Source organism: Scyliorhinus canicula, chromosome 7 (genome assembly GCF_902713615.1).
Source record: "Scyliorhinus canicula chromosome 7, sScyCan1.1, whole genome shotgun sequence".
Taxonomy (NCBI): domain Eukaryota; kingdom Metazoa; phylum Chordata; class Chondrichthyes; order Carcharhiniformes; family Scyliorhinidae; genus Scyliorhinus; species Scyliorhinus canicula.
The window spans coordinates 95625057-95648621 of NC_052152.1; the positions used below are offsets into that span (position 1 = coordinate 95625057).

Here is a 23565-nt window from a genome sequence, read left to right on the forward strand (position 1 = left end):
GCATGCGCCGGAACCGGAAGTTGCGCATGCGCCGGAACCGGAAGTCGCACATGCGCCGGAACCGGAAGTCGCGCATGCGCAGTTTACAAAAGATCGCGTCGCGGATCGTTATGCGCATGCGCAAGCCGCGCATGCGCAGTCAAAAAAAGTCTTCGTCGCGGACCGTCATGCGCATGCGCAAGCCGCGCATGCGCAATGGACACCGAACCGCACAAGGAAAGAAAGCCGATTTGCGCATGTGCAAGTCGTTCCTACGCGTGACGTCATGACGTCTGAGAATCCTGACCACGACCACTTAAAAGGGAAATGCCCGAAAATTGAAAACAAGACACTTAAAGTGGTAAAACCAAATTTTCTTGCCTCAGAACACAGAAAAACGCCTGAACTTAAACCAACAGTGAAAAACAACTTGCACAAAACCTTGGAAAAAGCTGCCTTCACCACACACAGTGAAGCGAACAAAAAGAATTCCGAAACAACAAAAGATGATTTGTTTTTCGACGATTACCTCTCAGACCTGACTGGGTCAGTCGGATATGCTTATCACAGCATCAGCGACACGGTCGCAAAGCACAACACGAACCAACTCGTGGTACATGAATCCAACCAAAATGATTTGGTTTTCGGAGAATACTACTCAGACACAGCTGAGTCAGTCGGATATGCTTATCACAGCATCAGCGACACGGTCGCAAAGTTCAACACGAATCAACTCGTGGTAGAAGAAGCCAACGAAGATGAAATGGGTTTCAAAGAATACTACTCAGACATGGAGGAGTTATTTGGACATGCTGATCACAGCATCAGCGACACCGTTGCAAAGCTCAACACGACTCTACTCATGGTGGATGAATCCAACACCATGGTGCCATGGCAGCTCGTCGATACATTGGATGACAGCAATACCCAAGACGAAGACGACGCCACACAGAGAGCACAGGAAGACTCCACGGAGCGAGCGATGACAGGCTCCACAGTGCGAGTGATGAAAGACGCCAACAGGGATGCAAGCAAACACTCCCGGGCGGACACCAAGCATGAACAAGACCATGAAGGTAAACCCGCTGTACCTGAGCAACCGCAAGCAGACTATGAAAGTCTACCAAGCTCACAGGAACAAGAAGAAAGAGCGGACTATGAAAGTCCAACACGCTCACAGGAACAAGAAGCAAGAGCAGACTATGAAAGTCCAACACGCTCACAGGAACAAGAAGCAAGAGCAGACTATGAAAGTCCAACACGCTCACAGGAACAAGAAGAAAGAGCGGACTATGAAAGTCCAACACGCTCACAGGAACAAGAAGAAGACAATGCACCTCTGCCCACTGCATGCGAAGACAGTGACAAGGTGATCATACTCAACGTACAGGATCACAGTGAGACTGACAGTTCTCAGCTTGTCTGTACCGAAGCACAGAGCGAAAACAGTGACAAGGTGCTCGCACTCGACGTACAGGATCACAGTGAGACTGACAGTTCTCAGCTTGTCTGTACCGAAGCACAGAGCGAAAACAGTGACAAGGTGCTCGCACTCGACGTACAGGATCACAGTGAGACTGACAGTTCTCAGCTTGTCTGTACAGAAGCACAGAGTCGGGCCACCCAACAGTCCAGAGAGACGATGCCGAAAGAAAACATGCAGATTCTGACTCCAGAAGAGGAGCACCTGGAGTCCAGAGACATCAAACAAAAAGAAACCATGCAGATTTTGACTCCAGAAGAGGAGCACCTGGAGTCCAGTGAGATAACATCAACAGAAATCATGAAGATTTTAACTCCAGAAGCGGAGCACCAAGAGTCTAGAGAAACCACGTCAACTGAAATCATGCAGATTTGGACTCCAGAAGAGGAGCGCCGAGAGTCCACAGACACCGGGTCAAATGTAATCAAGAAGACTTTGACTCCGGAAGACGAGCACCAAGAAAGCAAAGATGCGGAATCCAATTCTCCACAACTGATTGATGTCACCTGCACCGATGCAACATCAGATCATTCGCACCACTCGCGAGACGGAATGCTCAATGACTCAAATTATCCACTCGGGACACTCATAGAGTATAACAAGAAAAACAAAAGTCAAAAGAAACACAGCAAGAACAAAAACAACATGAAGCGCGACAAGACCAACAACAATAGCAAGAAGCACAGCAGAAACGAGAACGACAACAGCAAGAAGAAAAGCAACATGAAGCGCGACAAGACAAACAACAATAGCAAGAAGCACAGCAGAAACGAGAACGACAACAGCAAGAATAAAAGCAACATGAAGCGCAACAAGACAAACAACAACGTCAGGCACAAAGATAGCGACAACGACAGAGGCAGAAACAACAAGAAGGGCAACAAACACAACAAAGTCAGGAGCAAAGATAGCGACAACAACAAAGACGGAAACGACAAAAAAAGCGACAAGTACGGCAACGGAAACAACAAAAACAGGAACGACAGAAACAACAGCAATGAAACAACGACTTGTACACAATGGCACTACTTGGCACATGATGGACGATGCCACAGCACACTGCAAAACGATAACAAGACTACAAACATGTCATGGGATGACAACGAATCGCACAAACTCACGTCTGCTCCAGAACAAGCAAGCACACCAGCATCCAAGGCGGATGAGACAATAAATCAACACCACAAGCACAAAAAAAAAGTCCATGCCAGTCAACATCAGTGATGTGACCATGCAAACACCTCGGGATGACGCATTGGGTACTTAAGATAACAAGGAACACCAACAACATTCACAGCGGACTTGCAATATCAATATCACCACGTCATCAACAACAAAAAGAAAAAAAAAAAGCTCTGAACAAATTCATCAAGTTTGGACTCATAAATGTGTTTATTAAGTTTGGACATATAAATACATTGGCTTTGTTAACCAAGGCAATAGCATCATCACTTGTATAGATACGCATATCATAAGTTACTCTTTTGTATAATTTTCCTTAATGATGTACAGAAACTATGTAATGAGAAAGAGGGGGATGTGGTGATCGTAGATTGACCAGATACAAAAACAACAGAGCAAACACGAGCGGGAGAGCTATAAATACACTGGGACAGGATGTACAATTTTCTTTAACGATGTTCAGAAAATATGTTAAGAGAAAAAGGGGGATGTGGTGATCACAAGTTAACCAGATGCAACACAACTGAGCGACCACTAGAGGGAGCACGGGAGAGCCATATAAATAGATCAGGACAGGAAGTGAGGACACACTCTTCACAGCAGGGGGGCTGGTAAGCAGGACACACAGCAAGCAAAGCTGGTAGTTAGCACTGGAAGGTAGTTCTAGGTCGAGCTCTGGAAACTGAACGAACCCACAATAAAGCATCTTCTCCACACTTGAGACTGCGAGCTTTATTAAGACACGAGGAACAACACAAGAACCTCTATTTGCGAATGGATACATGCAGATCCATCGTCAGTGGCTATGTCATCAGTCACAATCAAATCAATGCAAATTTCAGAATTAAGCGATGACAATATTTCCAAAATGTGCCACCTGGCTGATAATTTTTCAAATTGCTTGCTCTAATACCCCTATTGTTCACTAACACAGTATCCCTGATGTGTCTTCATCCACTGACGGTCAAAGCAGCCCAGTTTCTTCCGATGAGATAGACACAGATTTCTTCCTGTTAAAGAAAGACAGCGAGCGCAGATCCATTCTCTATAAAATCTTAAAGATGGACCAAGATCAGGTTGTTTCCAACCTGCTGGAAAGTCTGATACAGGTAAGTAGGCTCTTCCACACTTCTTGAAGATGCCTAAATGGACTTCCACTAGTGTTACACATGATGCGCAATGAATAACTTCCCCTATGAAGATTGCATGAAATAACTTTTGCCTATTTTGCTAAAGTTCAGAAATAATTACTGTAAACAGCCACCACCCTTAATGTGAACCAGTTAAAGCAAATGGTCAGGATCTATTTACTCTTTTCTGAATGTGAATTATGCTGATCACCTTGAGTATTGTCAGTGCTGAAGATTGACGCACTTTTCCCTTTCGAATTAAGCATTTCCAGATTGGAAACATACTGGTTAGATGTATGGCAAAGTTTCCCTAACAATGATCACTAACATTGTGCCTGCCCTTAGTTTCCGGAGAACAGCAAAACATTTTGGGTGAAATTCTCTGGCCTCGCCGCGGCGTGTTTCCCGACAGCGGGAAGTGGGATCTTCTGGGATTTCAATGCATTTCCCATTAAATCAATCCCAGTCTGCTGGGAAACCCGCAGCGGGTTGCGCCATGGCGGGACCGGAAGTTTCCACTGACATGAATAATAATAATAATCGCTTATTGTCACAAGTAGGCTTCAATTAAGTTACTGTGGAAAGCCCCTAGTCGCCACATTCCGGCACCTGTTCGGGGAGGCAGGTAGAGGAATTGAACCCGTGCTGCTGGCATTGTTCTGCATTACAAGCCAGCTGTTTAACCCACTGTGCTAAACCGGCCCCATGCTGGGCTGGAATAGCCGGAAGATCTCACTCTTTGTTTTATTTCCCGCTACACCCGTTCCGTGTACAAATAATAATTAGGGGAGACTGTGTACTGCAGACACACAACCAATTAGTTGATAAAAGCAAAATACTGGGAATGCTGGAAACATGAATTAAAAACAGAAAAATCTAGATAAACTCAGCAGGTCTAGCAGCATCTGTGGAGAGAAACAAAGTTAAAATTTTACATCTAAATGATCCTTCTTCAGTCTTGTATTTCTTAAGACTGCCTGGACTCTTGTTTATGTTGAATTTGGACAGAACTTTAAGAAATGTGAGATCAGTGTCTAATCTGCTATCTAACCATCCATATATGTTTTTTATAACTTACTGTGTCCTCACTAAAATAATACTATCCATCTCTATTTTCACTGACATTCTGGCATTCCAGATCTGGGGCGAAATTCTCCGACCCCCAGCAGGGTCGGAGAATCGCCTGGGGCCGCCTAAAATCCCGCCCCCGCCGTGGCAGAGATTCTCCGCCACCCGGGAAGTGGCGGCGGCGGAATCTCGCCACTCCGATCGGAGAGGCCCCTGCGGTGATTCTCCGGCCCGATTGGGCTGAAGTCCCGCCGCTGAGGTTTAAACCACCTCTGGAACGGCGGGATCAGCAGCGCGAGCAGGCCCCCGGGGTCCTGGGGGGGGGGGGGGTGCGGGGGCGATCGAACCCCGGGGGGTGCTCCCACGGTGGCCAGGCCCGCGATCGGGGCCTCTCGCTCAGACTCCGGGCCAGTGCCCTGGGTGCACTATTTTCCTCCGCGTCTGCCACGGCCTTCGCCATGGCGGAAGCGGAAGAGAACCCCACATCGTGCATGAGCCGGCAGTGATGTCAGCGCCCAGCTGCCGCTGACGTCACTGTCGGTGCATGCGCCGACCGGCGAAAGCCTTTCGGCCAGCCCCGCTGCCGGGGCCGCCGTTCTTTTGCGCCAGTCTTCTGGTGCAAACCGCTCCGGCGCGGGGCTGGCCCCCAAAGGTTGGGAGAATTCCCCACCTTTGGGGAGGCCCAACCCCTGTGACACTCCACTGCAGGTTGCCATCCTGAAAATGCTCCTCAAACCCCAATTCTCAGTCTTCTATCAGTCAATTCTCTATCCATTACCCCCAACTCAGTGTGCTCTTATCTTATTAAGTAGCTTTTTGTGTGGTACCTTTTCAAACCTTTTTGAAATCCAAGTATATTACATCTATTGGTTCCCCTTCACTTACCCTGATTATTACCACCACTTAAAAATAAATAATACATTTTTCAGGCATGCTGACTCTGCTTGATTATATTATGCATTTCTAAATGCTCTGCTATTACCATCCTTTACAATGAACTCTTAACATTTTCCTCAACGACAGAATTGTTAGTTGTTCTCCACGTTAGGTTCACAGTCATACCCATCAGTTTTCCAGATAGAAATAATAATTGGATGCTTTTGTTTTTTAGGGACATGAGGACCTTAAGTTGTCAGTTGACCACATAAAGCAGATTATTGGTATTTTGCGGGATTTTGTTCATTCCCCGGAGCGGAGAGTGATGGCCAACACCATCTCCAAACTCAAACTGGACTTGGATTTTGATAGTATCTCCATAAACCAGTTTCAATTGGTTTTGTTTGGGTTCCAGGATGCGGTAAGTCCTCAGACAACAGAATAATGTAAACACTAAGGTTCAATTTGTTTCACTCGGGGCCAATGGGAGATATCCATTCGAGGTGCTCATCACATGGAGTTAACTGAAAGCTTTAATTGATTAAGTAATGATGAGAGTGGAGAGCCTCACATCCAACTGAAATGCATTCACTGAAATTGGACATGAACTTTGTATTTGAACTGTAACTGAGGCAGGGAAAGTATTTCGATTCACTGAAAATCCAGCAAAGCAGCTTCCATTCCATGTGCAGGTTAGATGGGGTTACGGGGATAGGATGGGGGAGTGGGCCTTAGTAGGATCCTCTTTCAGAGTGTCGTTGCAGACTTGATGGGCCGAATGGACTCCTTCTGCACTGTAGGAATTCTATGTTTCATTCAAGGTGCCAATAAGTGGGTGATTTTTACCACTCCTCACTGACCTGGTCAAATAAGGAGATGAATGGAGTTTATACAGCACATTAAGAGTTTGTGGTAGAAAAATACCACTATTTTGTGGCTGATACTAGTAAGGGTGGCACGGTGGCACAGTGGCACCAGGGACCTGGGTTTGATTCCGACCTTGGGTAATGTCTGTCTGGAGTTTTCACTTTCTTCCCGTGTCTGCGTGGGCTTCCTCGGGGTTCCCCCCACAGTCCAAAGATGTGCAGGTTAGGTGGATTGGCCATGCTAAATTGCACCTAGGTGAGGTTATGGGGGTAGGGAGGGGGATTGGCCCAGGTAGGGTGCTCTTTCAGAGGGTCAGTGCAGAGTAGATGGTCCGAAAAGCCTCCTTCCGCACTGTAGGAATTCTATGAAAACAAAGTAGGAGTAGTCTCTGAATAAAGGAAGTAAAAAAAACAAAGGGTAGATGGTCAAAACTGTGAAAAAGAACCGAAAACAAAGCGAGATGTGAAAAATCTCAGAAAAAGGAATCAAGCGAGGTGAGACATGAGAGCAAAGAACTTTGGTGAATAAAACCCACAGAAATAAAAGAGACAAAGAAAATAACTTGGTACAAGAAAGAATGAACTTTATATATTTTGAGCCAAAAAAGGGTGAGAACGATACATAATGATGTGAAGGAAGAATAGAAGCATATCTGCAGCAGAGATCAATTTCTGAATAAGGAGATGGATTTCCAACTGTGGCTTACATTGCAACTAAAAGTGTAACAGTGCCAATTGGGGAGTCGACCAAGTTAGCAAGAGCGGTGGAGGAAGAACAAAGAACAAAAAACAAAGATCAATACAGTGCAGGAACAGGCCCTTCGGCCCTCCAAGCCTGCGCCAATCACGTGTCCTATCTAGACCAACCGTCTGTATTCTTCTATACCCCGTCGGTTCATGTGCCTATCCAGCTAAGTCTTAAAGGTCGCTAATGTATCTGCCTCAACCACCTCACTTGGCAGTGCATTCCAGGCCACCACCACCCTCTGTGTAAAAAAACTTCCTGAACCTTTCCCCCCCTCACCTTGATCCTGTGCCCCCTTGTAATTGTCATTTCCGCCCTGGGAAAAAGCTTCCAACGGTTCACTCTCTCTCTCTATACCCCTCATAATTTGATAAACTTCTGTCAGGTCGCCCCTCAGCCTCCGTCTCCCTTGGGAGAACAATCCCAGTTTATTCAATTCCTCCTCATAGCTAATACCCTCCATACCAAGCAACATCCTGGTAAACATTTTCTGTACTCTCTCCAAAGCCTCCACGTCCTTCTGGCAGTGCGGTGACTAGAATTGGACACAGTATTCCAAATGTGGCCTAACCAACGTTCTATATAATTGTAACATAATTTTCAAGCTTTTATACTTGATACCCCGTCCTATGAAGCAAGCATGCCATATGCTTTCTTTACCACCATTTCCACCTGTGCTGCCACTTTTAAGGATCTGTGGACCTGCACACCCAGATCTCTCTGTGTCTCTATGCTCCTGATGGTCCTGCCATTTATTTTATAGATCCACCTGAATTGGATCTACCAAAATGCATCATCTCGCATTTGTCCGGATTAAATTCCATCTGCCATTTCTCTGCTTAATTTTGCAGCCTATCTATATCCTGTTGTATTCTCTGACAATCTTCATTGCTATCCGCAATTCCTGCAATCTTAGTATCATTCGCAAACTTGCTAATCAGACGTTTTCTTCCATTACAAAGAGCAGAGGTCCCAGAACTGATCCCTGTTGGAGGACATTGAACAAGCAGTGAAGTAAATGAAGAAAGGAGGAAGCTCAAGCAGAACTGCAGATGAAAAGCTAGGAGATGGGGAAGAAAGCTGGAAAGGCAGCAGAGTTTCATTTGGCAGATAGAGACAGATAGTGGAAGCTGTGGAGAAGAGGCTAAAATAGTGAGCTTCGAAGAGAAAAAGGTAGCAAAGATTTTACTGTGAGCTGCAGTGCAAAAGGGGAGTCTTCAAATTGATTGATGGAAATGAAAGGGTGAATAGAATAGTTCATTATAATTATAAACATAAAGAGTGCAATAGTCTGAATGACATGCAGCAAATGTTAAAAAATTGCACCAAAAATAGAAAATGCAATACTGTAATTATACAGTGAGTCATTCAGCATCTGGTTTCAAAAAAAGCAGGTTAACATTTCAGGTATAACCATTTGCCGGTATGGTCAAAGGGTTACCCTTGAAAATTTCAGCTGCCCTTTCTCTCAATCGATGCTGATTAGCCAACTTTTTAAAAATTCATTCATTTTTATCAATAGCAACATCGAAACTAGGAACATGAGGAGGTAATTTGGCCCTTTGCGCCTGCTCTGCTATTTAAAGTGATCATGGCTGATTCTCTATCCTAGGAATCTATCTATTTATTTCTTAAATATATTCAGTGCCTTGGCCTCCGCAGACGTCCGTGGTGGAGAATTCCACAGGTTCACCACCCTCTGAGTGAAGCATTTTCTCCTTATCTCAGTCCTCAATGGCCTACCCAGTATTCTGAGACCGTGACCCCTTGTTCTAGACCTCCCAGCCAATAGAAACAGTATCCAGTCTTTCCAGTACTGTCAGAATTTAAAAATTTCAATTAGATCCCCTCTCATTCTTCTAAATTCAAGTGGGTACAGGGCCAATCGCCTCATACATTAATCCTCCCATCCCAGGAATCAGTCTGGCAAACCTTCTCTGCACTCCTTCTGTAGCAAGTTTATCCTTCCTTAGATACAGAGACCAAACTGCACCATACTCGAGGTATGGTATCACCAAGGCTCTGTACAACAGCAGTAAAACACTTGCTGCAGGACTGGGTTTACAAGTCCTCTTGTAAACCCTGAATCTACAAAATTTTGGAAGATGGCACCCAACGTATTCAATATTACTATGGTCACCTCCTTTAGTGCTCTGGGATGTCGATTATCAGGTCCAGGGGAGTTTCTCACCTTTCAGTCCCATTTATTTCTCCAGTACAATTTTTTTAGTAATACGTATTTCCTTCAATTCCCCTTTCTCACTAGACCCTTGGTTCCTTAGCACTCCTGGGAAGTTATTTGTGTCTCCCTCCATGATGACAGACCTAAACTTGTTGTTTAATTGCTGGTTTAATTTCCTTAATTTCTCTATTATAAATTCTCCTGTTTTAGGACTGTAAGGGACAGTGAAGGAATGGTGATATATTTCCAAGTCAGGATGGTGAGTGACTTGGAGGGGATCCTCCGGATGGTGGGTTCCCATGTGTCTGCTGCCATTGTCCCAGATGGTAGTGGTCGTGGGTTTGGAAGGTGCTGCTGAAGAAGTCTCAAAGGGGAGGAGTTCCCTTAAAAGGGAAAACCTATGGTCATCTGGGACTATGGCGACTTTACCTTACCTTGTAGATGGGATATATTTAAATACTGCTGCCACTGTGGTTCAATGGTGAAGGGAGTGAATGTTTGCGGAAGGGACGCCAATCAAGTGGACTGCTTTGACTTGGGTTGTGTCAAGCTCCTTGAGTGTTGCTGGAGCTGCACTTATCCCAACAAGTGAAGAGTATTCTCCACTTGCCTTGTACCTAACTTGTGCCTTGTAGATTGTGGACAGTTTTGGGGCATCAGTAGGTGAGTTACTCGCTGCAGGTTCCTAGCCTCTGACATGCTCTTGTAGCCACAATATTTATATGGCTAGTCTAGTTCAGTTTCTGGCTATTGATAGCCCCCAGGATGTTGATAGTGGAGGATTCAGCGATGGTAATGCCATTGAATGTCAAGGGGCGATGGTTAGATTTGTTACTGTTAGAGGTGTTCAATACCTGCCACTTTTGTGGCATGAATGTTATTTGCCATTTGTCCCATCCCAAGACTGGATAGACTTGCTGCATTTGAACATTGACTGCTTCAGTATCTGAGGTGTTGCAAATGGTTCTGAACGTCGTGCAATCATCAACGAACATCCCACTTCTGACCTTGGGATAAAAGGAAAATCATCGATGAAGCAGCTGAAGATGGTTGGGCCTAGGACATTGCCCTGAGGAACTCCTGCAATGTGTCCCAGGACTGAGATGATTGACCTCCAACAACCAAAACCATCTTCCTTTGTGGCAAGTGTGACTCCAAGGGCAGAGTGTTTTCTCGCTAATTCCCATTGACTCCAGTTTAGCTAGGGCTCCTTGATGCCACACTCAGGTTGAATGCTGCCTTGATGTTAAGGGCAGTCAATCTCGCCTCACCTTTGGAGTTCAGTTCTTTTGTTCATGGTTGAACCAAGGCTGTAATAAGGTCATGAACAGAGTGGCCCTGGTGGAACACAAACTGAGCATCAGTGAGCAGATTATTATGAAACAAGTCCCACTTGATAGCACTGCTGAAGGCCCCTTTCATCACTGATGATCGAGGATATCACCCATATCACCTGATAGGGTGATATCTGGTCAGTTTGGAATTGTCCTGTTTTTTGTGTACAGGCCATACCTGAGCAATTTATCACATTTCTGTGGTGTTCTTTATGGTTCTAACCCTAGGATGGTTGGTGTAGTGTTCACAAAGACCACAAATAGCTTTTATATTGAACAAAACTAAATATACACTACTTAATTGGATTTGATACATACACGAAAGTGGCTCACCACCATCTTCTGAAAGGCAATTCGGGAATGGCAATAAAATTGCTGACCTACCAGGCGAAGCCCACATCTCATTTATCAATTGAACAAAAATAGGCGTTACAGCAAGAAGATTGTTCCTATCTATCTATACAGCTGGAAAATGGAGGCATAAATACTTTGAAATGTTACGACTGGATATGGTAAAACTTCATTTTCTACAAGGAAAACCTGAAAGCAGATTGAATAATAACTTTCAAGATGGAATTGGGCTACATGAAGAGGAGACATTGAAGGGCGATGGGGAAAGAGCAGGCTAATTGGCCAACTCCTCCATTTTGCTGGCACATCTCTGTGCTGTAAGACTAGTCCACATGAAAAAGGCACAGTAGACATGAAGCTGACTGGGGCAATCATGTGACAATTAAGTCTTGTGACACCTTTGACTAGCATTTCAACACTTATACTGTATTAAGGTTTCAATAACTTGTCTGGTAAGGAAATAATCCTGCATTAATTTATTAATCTAGGGCAGCACCATGGCACAGTGGTAACACTGCTGCCTCACAGCTCTACCATCCCAGGTTCAATTCCAGCCTCGGGTGACTGTGTGGAGTTTGCACGTTCTTTCCGTGTCTGCATGAGTTTCCTCCGGGTGCTCCAGTTTCCTCCCACAGTTCAAAGATGTGCAGGTTAGGTGGATTGGCCACGCTAAATTGCTCTTTAGTGTCAAAAAGGTTAGGTGAGGTTACCACTGTTTCCAAGAGCCGGTGCAGAGTCGATGGGCCAAATGTCCTCCTTCTGCACTAGAAATTCTATGATTACTGGTTTGTGATCCTAAATGATGCTGTTAAAACTTAATAAAAACTTCCATGTATATTGGGCTGGATTCTCCGTTTCTGAGACTAAGTGCCAGCACCAATGGAGAATCAATGGTGTTCCACGACGGGAAATTCGGTGTGAAACCCTCCGATTCCGGTTCCAGTGAAGGGCTAGCACTGGTGCCACGTGGAACACCCGCAGACCGCGCGGAAAACGGCCGGAGAATCGCCGGGACCCAGGCCGCGCATGCACAGGGCTGACAAGCTGCAGTCGCGCATGCCTACACCCCCCACACATGCACCGGTCGTGCCGGAAAACATGGCACCGGCCAGGCTGGACCGCATACCTGCCCACCCCAACCACACAGTCCACCCACTGGCTACCCCCCCACCACTCCACCCTGCCCCAGCAGAAGCCCCCCAGCCAGCAGCACGAATCCCACTGAGTGTGGCGGCGCTGGACACTGTCAGCAGCTGGCACGCCAGGTTCCCGACCACTGGGACCACACGTGGCCCGCACTGTTGTGAACTTAGCCCATGGGAGGCGGAGCATCGTGAGTCGGTCGGCTGATGACACGCCAGCAGCGTTGCGACTGCGTGCGGCGCGTGTCCCGTGATGCCGATTTGGACGGGGCGGAGCATCTCGAACCGTTGTCAAACCGGCGCCTGCCCCGATTTCGGTGTCGGGTGCCATTCTCCGCCTGAGTCTGAATAGTTCGATTTAATAATTATCTGAAAACGATTGAATGAGATACCATCACATTGGCAGAGTGATATTATTCTGCAGCACACAAACCAAGCTGTGCAGTGCAAATGTATCCTATGGGTGTCACAGTGGTTAACATTACTGCCTCACAATGCACCATGGGTGAATGTGTGGAGTTTGCACGTTCATCCCGTGTCTGCCTGGGTTTCCTCCAGGTGCTCCAGTTTCCTCCCACGGCCCAAAGACATGCAGGTTAGGTGGATTGGCCATGCAATATTGCCCCTTAGTATCCAAAGATGTGGGGTTACGGGGATAGAGCAGGAGATTAGGCCTAGGTAGGGTGCTCTTTCAGCGGGTCGGTGCAGATTCGATGGGCTGAATGGCCTCTTTCTGTGCTTTAGGGATTCTATGTGACTTGAACAACAAGCAAATTTCGTAGTGCCTTGTTAAACTAAAGCTGGATGGACATCAGCCTTTGATCTCGACCTTCAGTAGATTTAAGGGGAAGTTAGATAGGTACGTGATCAAGATAGGGATATTTCAATAGGGTGAGATGAAGTAAATAGAATGGGAAGAGGCTGGCTTAGAATGACTTGTGCTCTTTTTTGGTGCTGTAAATTCTGTTTCACTCTAATTCAATTGCTTTGTGTTTAGGAAAACAGATTACAGGTTCATCTATTATCACTCAACTGTTACAGGGTATATCGGAACCAAATTGCTCTGAGCTGACTTTAGGAAGTCACTTTGAGCTGTGGAAACAAAAGTAAATTAAGTTCATCTTCAGGAGTTGGTGGATTTGATGGTTTATTTTTGATAATATAATTGGGTAAGGACTTCTGCGTGAGACATAACTACTTTATGTTTATTTTGGCATGCTTTAGGTGAATAAGGTTCTGCGACACCATCACATCAAGCCTCACTGGATGTTTGCAATGGATAATATTATCCGTCGTGCAGTGCAAGCTGCAGTCACCATTCTCATTCCAGGTACACAATTCTCCAACTCTGGAGGATCCCTTATCTTTTTCATTCGGTCTCAAATGTGCTCTTTGGGAAAATTTTGGTTCCTAAAAGAAAATGTTAGAAACAAAATTGGACTAGTTATTGCTAAATCCTGTGAATCGCCATAAGTTAGGTTCAAACTTCATGCTGATTAGACCAGCATTCAACAGATGTATCACATAATTTACAACATATTAAGACCAATGATAACATTGAAGGAATCAATTTCTGCAATAAATGGAAGGGGGGCTCCCTTCTGCCGAAAGTAAACAACTGCGGATGCCGGAAATCTGAAATAAAAACAAAATGTTGACAAACTCATCAGGTCTGGCAGTATCTGTGAGGGAGATAAACAGAGGTAATATTTTGGGTCCAAAATGACACTTCCTTAGAATTGATTTGGAATTGAATCCTGTGTTGTTTGAATCTTGAGACTTGCCACTGGTGAAACTGCATCTCCGAGAGATCAGTGTGTTGAGATAGCGACTGCAGGGGGCGACCTGTGAAATTACTCCTCGTTGATAGTCACAAGCAACCTATTTGGGTGTTTGGGCTGAACTTTGTTTCTTTTTTGACCTTTCCTCCAAATCAGCAAGTTGAAAAGTATACAATCTGATCATGGATCTAATTAAACCTTCAAGCACTTAATTGGCAGTGAAAAATAAAAATAATTGAAATTAGCTAGTAAAGATATGACTGCTTGGCTCTATATGATAGGCCTAAAGATTATGGCCTTGAAAAATGGTTGGCTGCAATAATGGCAGTTATGATAAGATTGAACCCACCAATACTCTCAGGTGCTGACTCCGCCAGTGTGTACAACAAGGCTGATGAATGGTTATGCCTTTCATGGTGCATCTTCAGGGCTCATTGGCTCCGTGTGACCAGAGAATCTGGTGACTGTCCACAATTGGAGTGGGGGTGTCCAATGTCTCCTCCTCGCACCCATCCAATTTCCTCAAATACATTGGGCAGGATTCACCAAAATGGGGCTAAGTCCCCATGGCGATGTGAAAACTGGCATCAACCACTCCGGCGTCAATGGCCCCTGAAAGTGAAGAATTCTCCACTCTGTCAGGGACTAGGTTGATGCCGGAGTGGTTCCCGCAGCTCCAACCGGTGCCGAAGTTTGCACATGCGCGGAGCGACCAGCGTGATCTTGCGCATGCATGGACCGGCTGGCGTATTTCCGCGTATGCGCAGTGGTTCCCTTCTCCATGCCGGCCCCCGGGCAATATGGTGGAGCCCTAGAGGGGTCTGGCACGGAGGAAAGAAGGTCCCCATGGAACCAGCCTGCCCGCAGATTGGTAGGCCCCGATCGCGGGCCAGGCCACCATGGGGCCCCCCCTCGGGGTCGGATCCCCCCCCCCCCCCCCAGGACCACCCCCAAACACTTACCTGCCAGGTCCCGCTGTGTGTGAGGTGAGTAATTCACGCCGGCAGGACTGGGCAAAGCTTGACGGCCACTCGGCCCATCGGTTCCGGAGAATCGCCGGAGGGGCCGCTGTCAACGCCCCCCGACCAGCGTGGCGGGAATCCCGCTGGCCTCCGAAAAATGGCGGCAGAGAATAGGGAAGCCGGCGGCGGGCTGGATTTGCGCCTTTCCCCCGGGGATTCTCTGACCCGGCGGGGGGGTCGGAGAATCCCAGCCCTTGTATAAGGTGACAGTTTTTTTGTTAAACTACCTTTTATTCCTTACTCGAGAGCAAGTAGCTTCCCTTACCTGGATTGACCTGCCAATTTGTAAGCTGATATGCCACATCTCTCTTGGTGTGCAGGCATCGAGTAATATGGTAGGTCCTTTCTGAACTGGCAAACCTCCTGCATCGGGAAGATCCCACATCCAACTCCATTTAGCATCATTGACAGCACGGGTACACAAATTACATCTGCTCCATCAAGCCTGTCCCGTAACATAGTGACTGAATAATCATGACTTAATAATTATCACCTCATCCAAGCTGCCTCCTCACCAACAATCTCCTCCAAACCTCAAATTAGAAAAAATGTTTTGTATAGGATCATGAAGAATATTAAACACGTAATAGCTCATGTTGAAGTCATATCTTTAGGAAGCAACCACAGCTTTTTGTTTAATTGTTTAATGGTTAGGTACTAATTATGCAATGGCTATCTGGCTGTTTATTTAGAGTTGCGTTCTCACTTTGGCCCTGGCTCTGAGGGTGAAGGGCGAGACAAAGATACAGATGAGGTGGAAGACCTTGTGTACCAACAGGAAGGGCAACTTGTAAACACGGAGCCTCCCATTACCTCCAGAGTGAGCACCTTTAGTTCAGTCACATCGCAAGACTTCCAGCACCTACAGAGCCCAATGACTGTGCAGCTGGGTAACCTGAGACTGGAAACAAACAGGTATTGAGCATTTGTCTATCTCAGGTTTTGAGATGGAAACTCATTCCTGGGTGTCATCTTCAACAACTTCAGTGTTCTACAAAATCTCACCAACATGGAATTCTGGTGTCAGCCTCACTGGTAGCTCTTGTGCCTCTGTGTTGGGAAGGTTGCGAGTTCAAATCCCACCCTAGTACTTCAGTGTTCCACTGAGGGGATGTTGTGGTGTTCAGATGAGATGTTAACCTGAGGCACTATCTCTTAGATGGATGTTACAGGCCCGTGGCACTTTCTTGAAGAAGAGCAGGGGAGGTCTCCCAGACTCGTAACCCATGTTTATTTATCCCTTAACCAACACCAAAAGCTAATGATACACTAATGCATTTCATTTTCTTTCGGGGTACCTGGAAATGGTGGCTGACACCTCTATGTAATTTAGATACAGACTCACCCATTGGAGAGTTGAGGTTACAGACAACTGAATGCCCACACTCCCTTACCACACCCCAATAAATTATAAAGATGTCCCCTCATCATTACACAAAGTCAATAATATAAACAAAGGGACTGTAGAATCAATTCAAATGTATTACCTAATTTCAGTGTTCCAAGTCGGCAGGACTGCATCCTTTAGTTTATTATGTCAATTGAACCCACTCAATTATTGTGTGCTAACTCAAACTCCCGAATAATGTTCTCTGAATCTGACACTGTGAATAGGGAAAATTGTAAAATTCAGTTGTACATAATTGAAAGGATTGATAATTAAGCTGACTCGTGCTGTCTAGCTTCCCTACATTACAACAGTAGCTACTTCAAAAGTACTTTATTGACGGTAAAGCACATTGGAACACCCCAAGGTTATGAAATGCACCACATGAATGTAAATTTCTAGTTGAGCTGTGAAATGATCTCATTCTACCCCTGTAGGCTCTTGGAAGATTTGGTCCAGAAGGAAGAAGAGTATCAGAAACTCCTTCAACAAACAATTGCCCAGGTACAGCGGGACATGTACCATCTCCAGTTAAAATCCAAATCTACAGGTAATTAATTAAACTGAGAATGAATGTACAAGAGCAGCACCACTCTCACAATTGTCCATTGCAGATTATCTTCCTCCTTATAGATGGATCATTCAATTCGTACTGAAGTGTAATACAGGATGAAACACTCATCTGTACTCTCTGAACACACTGGAAATTTGTTTAACCACTTTTGCTCATTGAAATGCATCTTCTGCATTTGTTTAAAAGCATGAAAAACTGGCTTTTAATAAAGTTTCCTCATTTATTCCAACTCTTGTACTTACTCACTCCTGAAAAAGCCCGACTGGGATTGAATAACTGACTGCATTGCTTGTGTCTTCCATTCCCAGGTGTCTCAGTTCCTTCAATGTCACAGCCTCCTATACATCTCAGAGTGGATCAGGAGCTCACTTACTGGCTGCGAGAACAAGGAGCAGACCCAGTTACAATAAACAGGGTAATGGGCGGGATCTTCATTATGAAACTGATTAACAACTACCTGTCAGTGAATGATTACTCCTACTGAATGACTTATTGCTGTATTTGGTGTATATTCCTGTAATTGGACCAGTGAGGTACTACATAGTTCTATTAATAATTATTCTTATTGATTTTCTTAATTTATATATCCTATTCTCGCCCTTAGCTCTCCTCATCCTTCTCCCTTCCAGTTCCACTCTTCATTCATGCTCTCCCTTCTTTATCTCTTATCTGTCCCTCTTTATCCCACCTCTCTCTAGTCTCTATATCGACCTCTCTCTAATCCCCCTATTTTCCTCACGCTAGTCCCTCTGTCGTCCTCTCTCGATTCTATTGCTGCTTTCTCTTTATCACCCCTCTGTCTAGTCTCTCTCTCTATCACTCTTCTCTCTAGTCTCTCTATCACTCCTCTCTCTATCACACCTCTCCAGTCTCTCTCTTGCTCCTCTCCCTAGTCTCACTCTCGTTATCACTCCTCTCTATCACTCTTCTCTCTAGTTTCTTTTTCTATCATCTCTCTCTCTCTCTTGCTCTCTATCACTCCTCTCTCTAGTCTCTCTCTCTCCATCACTCCACTCTCTCACTAACGCTCTTATCATAGAATTTATAGTGCAGAAGGAGGCCATTCAGCCCATCGTGTCTGCACCGGCTCTTGGAAAGAGCACCCTACCCAAGGTCAACAACTCCACCCTATCCCCATAACCCAGTAACCCCACCCAACACTAAGGGCAATTTTGGACACTAAGGGCAATCTATCATGGCCAATCCACCTAACCTGCACATCTTTGGACTGTGGGAGGAAACCGGAGCACCCGGAGGAAACCCACGCACACACGTGGAGGATGTGCAGACTCCGCACAGACAGTGACCCAAGCCGGAATTGAACCTGGGACCCTGGAGCTGTGAAGCGATTGTGCTATCCACAATGCTACCGTGCTGCTCTTCTTTCTAGTGTCTCTCTATCACTCCTTCCTATCACTCCTCTCTCACTATCACTCCTCTCTCTATTTCTATCTCTCCTGTCTAGTCTCTCTATAGCTCCTCTCTCTACTCCCTCTCTCTATTGCTCCTCTGTCTAGTCTCTCTCCCTCGTTCCTCTCTGTCACTCCTCTCTCTCTATTGCTGCTTTCTCTATCACTCCTCTCTCTATCACTCACTATCACTCCTCTCTCTATCTCTATCACTCCTGTCTAGTCTCTCTATAGCCACTCTCTCTAGTCTTTCTCTCTATCGCTCCACTCTAGTCTTTCTCTCTATCGCTCCTCTCTAGTCTTTCTCTCTATCACTCCTCTCTCTATAGACTATCACTCCTCTGTCTCGTCTCTCTATTGCTCCTACTCGCATCTCTCTCTATCGCTCCTCTCTAGGTCTCTCTATCGCTCCTCTCGCTCTATCATTCCTCTCTCTATCGCTCCCCTCTCTCTCTTTCGCTCCTCTCTATCACTCCTCTCTCTCTATCATTCCTCTCTCTATCACTCCTCTCTCTAATCTCTCTCTCTATCCCTCTTCTCTCTAAACTTTCTCTCTCTATCACACCTCTCTCTAATCTCTCTTATCGCTCCTCTCCCGAGACTCTCTTTCTATCGCACCTCTCTCTCATCTCTATCGCTCCTCTCCCGAGGCTCTCTCTCTATCACTCCTCTCTAATATATCTGTCTATTACTCCTCTCTTGTCTCGCTATTGCTTCTCTTTCTTTCTGCCGTCTCTCTCTCTCTCTATCCTTCCCTTCTCTAATCTCTCTCTCACTGACTCTATTCATCGTCTTTTCTTAGGTCTCTTTCTTTATCCCTCCTCTCTCTGATATTTTTTCCCTCACTTTAGTCCTCCTATGCAATCTGCAAGTAAATTTAACCCTGATGTTTTCTTAATGGGGATGGGGGCTACACCATTTGTTGCCCATCCATGGTCTCCTTGTGGTAGTGGTGATGGTGGCCATTTTTCTTGATCTGCCGCAGTCAGTATGGTGATGGTATGTCCAGAGTGTTCTATATCTGGTCTTGTTCCTCTTTACTGTGATTTTGATGTAAATGTGTGGCTTGTTTTGCCAATTCAGTCTGATGCACCTTGTTTTAGACTGGAGATGTGTAAAGGTCAGACTAGGTCAATACAACATGCTGAATCAGTTCGCTCCACAGGATTTATGGTCACTATTATTGGCACTGATATGTTTTTTATAAATTTCCAGCATGCTTAAACTCCCAAGAATAGATTTTAACTCACATTCTTTATAATTAAAAGCTGGTGTCTTGATAACTAGACCAGTAACATGACTACCCGATCATGCTCAAATTCCATTGCCTCTGCACCACCTACTGGCAATATTTAAAATTACTTGCAGTTAGTTGGAAAACATGTGCTTTTTATTTTGTTTAGTGTTTGCTACCAATGCGACTTTCTCATATTTACTGACTACCCTTGTAAAACATCACATCATTAGGAACTAATCACAAATTTATTATATGATTGATTTAAGATGTCCGTTCATCTCTGGACAGATTCAGGTTAAGAAATTATAGAAGAAATGTCATGTGGGTGATGACTATGTTGAAATATTTCTTCACTTTTATCAACTTCTAAAGAGCTCTCTCCTCTTCAGATGTGTGCAGAAGGTTATTCATTACCTGATGTTCTCAGACATATTACTAAAGATGATTTAAGATGCCTGCAACTCAGGTAAGTGCAGTTTTAGAAAAAGAGATAGTGGATACAATCTCTTTTGCAGTTTTAAACTCTGCAAACTCGGCGTCACTGGGCGGGGGTGGTGGGGGGGTTTGGGGGTGGGGGGGGGGGGGTGGGGTGGGGGGTGGTCATGTTCGCGGTCCAGTTGGGCATCACGGTTCCGCGAGGGCGGGTCTACCTTTCGGTGCATTTGGGTCCTCCCGCGGGGCTTCTGCCATTTTGGCAGGGTTTAGCCTGGGTTTGGATCCCAGGCAGGGTCTCCCGGGATCAGGTTGGGCCTTGTGGAAGGGTGGAGGGGTTTGCCTCCTCATCAACTCCTCCAGGTGCTCGGACCTGGTGACCCTGGTGAACTACTGCTCCCCGGACCTGGAATAGCTGACTGAGAAGTGCCGCCTATACTACCTTCCATGGGAGTTCATAGCGGTTTATATCCCATCCCAGGCCGAAGTGAAGAAGACGCTTGATGAATTATATACCGCTATCAATACCAGTGAAACAGAAAACCCGGAGGCCTTGTTCATTATTGCCGGGAACTTCAACCAGGCCAACATCAAGAGTGTCCTGCCAAAATTCCACCAACACATCTCCTGTCCCACCAGGGGCGCCAGCACTCTCGACCACTGCTACACAAACATCAAGGGTGCCTACCAATCCATTCCCCGACCGCACTTCGGAAAATCGGACCGTGACCCTTCTCCCAGCATACATGCAGAAACTTAAGCAGGAGAAGCAGGTTAAAAACCTGGTCCGAGGCAACAAAAGAGCTCCGAGGTGATTGCTTGGAGTCAGTGGGCTGATCCATGTTCAAGAGTTCAGCGGCCAACCTATACGGGTTTGCCACCACCATCACAGACTTCATCAGCAAGTGTGTAGTAGATTACGTGCCAAAGAAGGTAGTGTGTCTGTTCGCCAACCAGAAACCACGGTTTAATCAGGAGATTCACTCGCTATAGAAGGCCAGGTCTGAGTCGTTCAAGACAGGCGATCCTGAACTGTACATGAAATCCAGGCACGACCACTGCAAAGCCATCAGGGATGCCCAAGAGACAATACCAGACTAAGCTAGAGTCACAGACTAACAACACGGACTATTGTCGGTTGTGGCTTAAACAACGTAACATGCTACAAAGCAAAGCTTAGTAGAATCTCCGGCAGAAACGCACCCCTCCCCGATGAACTCAATGTATTCTATGCTTGTTTCAAGCAGGAAACCATTGTCAACTGCCCCAGCAGCCTCGAACACACTCATACCTACCATCACAGCGTCCGAAGTTAGGCCTCCCTGAAAGTGAACCCTCGGAAAGCAACTGGTCCTGACGGAGTCCCTGGTCATGCACTCCGATCCTGCGTGGACCAACTGACGGGTGTGTTTGCGGACATCGTTAACCTCTCCCTTCTCCATTCCGAGGTTCCCATCTGTTTCAAGAAGACAACCATCATACCGGTGCCAAAGAAGAACCAGGCAACCTGCCTCAATGACTGGCCATGACATCTATCATTATGAAGTGCTTCGAAAGGTTGGTCAGGAGGCACCTTAGCTCCATACTCCCAGAATGCCTTGATCCACTGTAATTTGCATGCCACCACAACTGGTTCACAGCAGACTCCATATCCCTGACCCTACACTCATCCCTGGAGCACCTCGACAACAAGAACTCCTTAGTCAGACTCCTATTCATTGACTACAGCTCTATCTTCAACACCATAATCCCAGCCAAGTTCTCATCAAAATTCCAAAACTTGGGATTTGGCTTCTCACTCTGTAACTGGATCCTCGACTTTCTGACCCATAGACCACAATCAGTAAGGATCAACAACAACACCTCCACGGTAGTCCTCAATATCAGGGCCCTGCAAGGCTGCCAACTTGGCCCCCTACTATGCTCCTTATACACACATGACTGTGGCAACATTTGGTTCCAACTCCATCTGCAAGTCGGCCGTAGTGGGTCAGATCTTGAACAACGATGAGTCAGAGTACAGGAGGGAGAACGTAGTGGCATGGCGTAATGACAATCTCTCCCTCAACGGCAGGAAAACTAAGGAGCTGAACATTGACTTCAGGAAGCAAAGCATCATACAAACCCTTGTCTGCGTCAATGGTGCCGAGGTGGAAATGGTTGACAGCTTCACATTCCTAGGTGTGCGTATCACCAACAATTTGTCCTGGTCCACCCACATGAACACTAAGACCAAGAAAGCACATCAGCACCTATACCTCCTCAGGAAATTTGTCATGTTGACTCTCAACAATTTTTACAGATGCACCATAGAAAGCATCCTATCTGGCTGTATCACAGCCTGGTATGGCAACTGCTTGGCCCAATACCGTAAGAAATCACAGAGAGTTGCAAACATAGCCAGTTGATCACCCTTCCCTGTTTCGCCAACAATCAGATTTGACTTTACATCCGACACTGGTCGTATTTCTGAAATCATATCTACATGAACCTGCACATCCTCTCCAATGGAATTGTCAACTTGTGCTGCTGTAGCTCTAGACAATGCATCCACTACCACAATGTGCTTGCCAGGTGCATAGATTAATTCAAAGTCATATCTCTGAAGTTTCATCATCATCCGTTGAATGCGAGGTGACATCTCACTGAGATTTTTCTTAACCATAGGTAGACCATATACTATGGAATTTCTCCAAACCATTCACTCCCTAAACACTATTTTTTTATTTGTGCATAATGACATTCAGATTCTGGCATAGATCTTGAAGCATATGCTTCTGGTTTCCATCACTACCATTTTCCTGTTGCAGCGATAATGAACCTAGACCATCCTTCGATGCATGTGTTGAAACTTCGGTATTTTTTGCTGGATCGACAAATGTTAATACTGGTGTGGTCCTTAGAGCTTTCTTTAGTGTTATCCACCCTTGTTCATGCTGTTCAGTCCAATATCTCTAGGACATACTGTCTTTGCTGAGAGATTTGGTATGAACCTTCCAATGAAGTTGATCATGCCCAGTACACTGGTCGAAGCATATTTATCATGGTTTGTATCTTCATGTCATTAATCTCCACTCCTTCACCAGATAATCTGTATCCTAGGAACATTATTTCCTTTTCACCAAATTGACATTTGACCTTATTGAGTAGTAGCCCATTTCTTCTGATATTTTGTAATACCCTAATTAGCCTGTCATTTTGTTCGTTTTGGGTAGAACCCCAAATTATGATGTCATTGGCGTAGACTTGAACATCCTGAATGCCTTCAACAATATGTTCCATTGCTCTGTGGAATATTTCTGGCACTGAGATTATGCCAAAGGGCATACGAAGAAAGCAATAGCTGTCAAATGGAGTAGTGAACGCACAGTACTTGGTTCTTTCT

General features: G+C 45.6%; 1 protein-coding gene across 2 annotated transcripts in view; it reads left to right on the forward strand.

Moving 5' to 3' along the window:
* Positions 1–23565, forward strand: part of map3k15 (mitogen-activated protein kinase kinase kinase 15) — a 170579-nt gene that overhangs the window by 138477 nt on the left and 8537 nt on the right. For both annotated transcript variants that reach the window (XM_038802505.1, XM_038802506.1), the window contains 7 exons: positions 3579–3753; positions 5954–6139; positions 13563–13668; positions 15834–16056; positions 16966–17078; positions 17411–17517; positions 20138–20214. In XM_038802505.1, coding sequence (XP_038658433.1) covers positions 3579–3753; positions 5954–6139; positions 13563–13668; positions 15834–16056; positions 16966–17078; positions 17411–17517; positions 20138–20214 — 987 coding nt within the window. The remainder of the gene's footprint in view (positions 1–3578; positions 3754–5953; positions 6140–13562; positions 13669–15833; positions 16057–16965; positions 17079–17410; positions 17518–20137; positions 20215–23565) is intronic.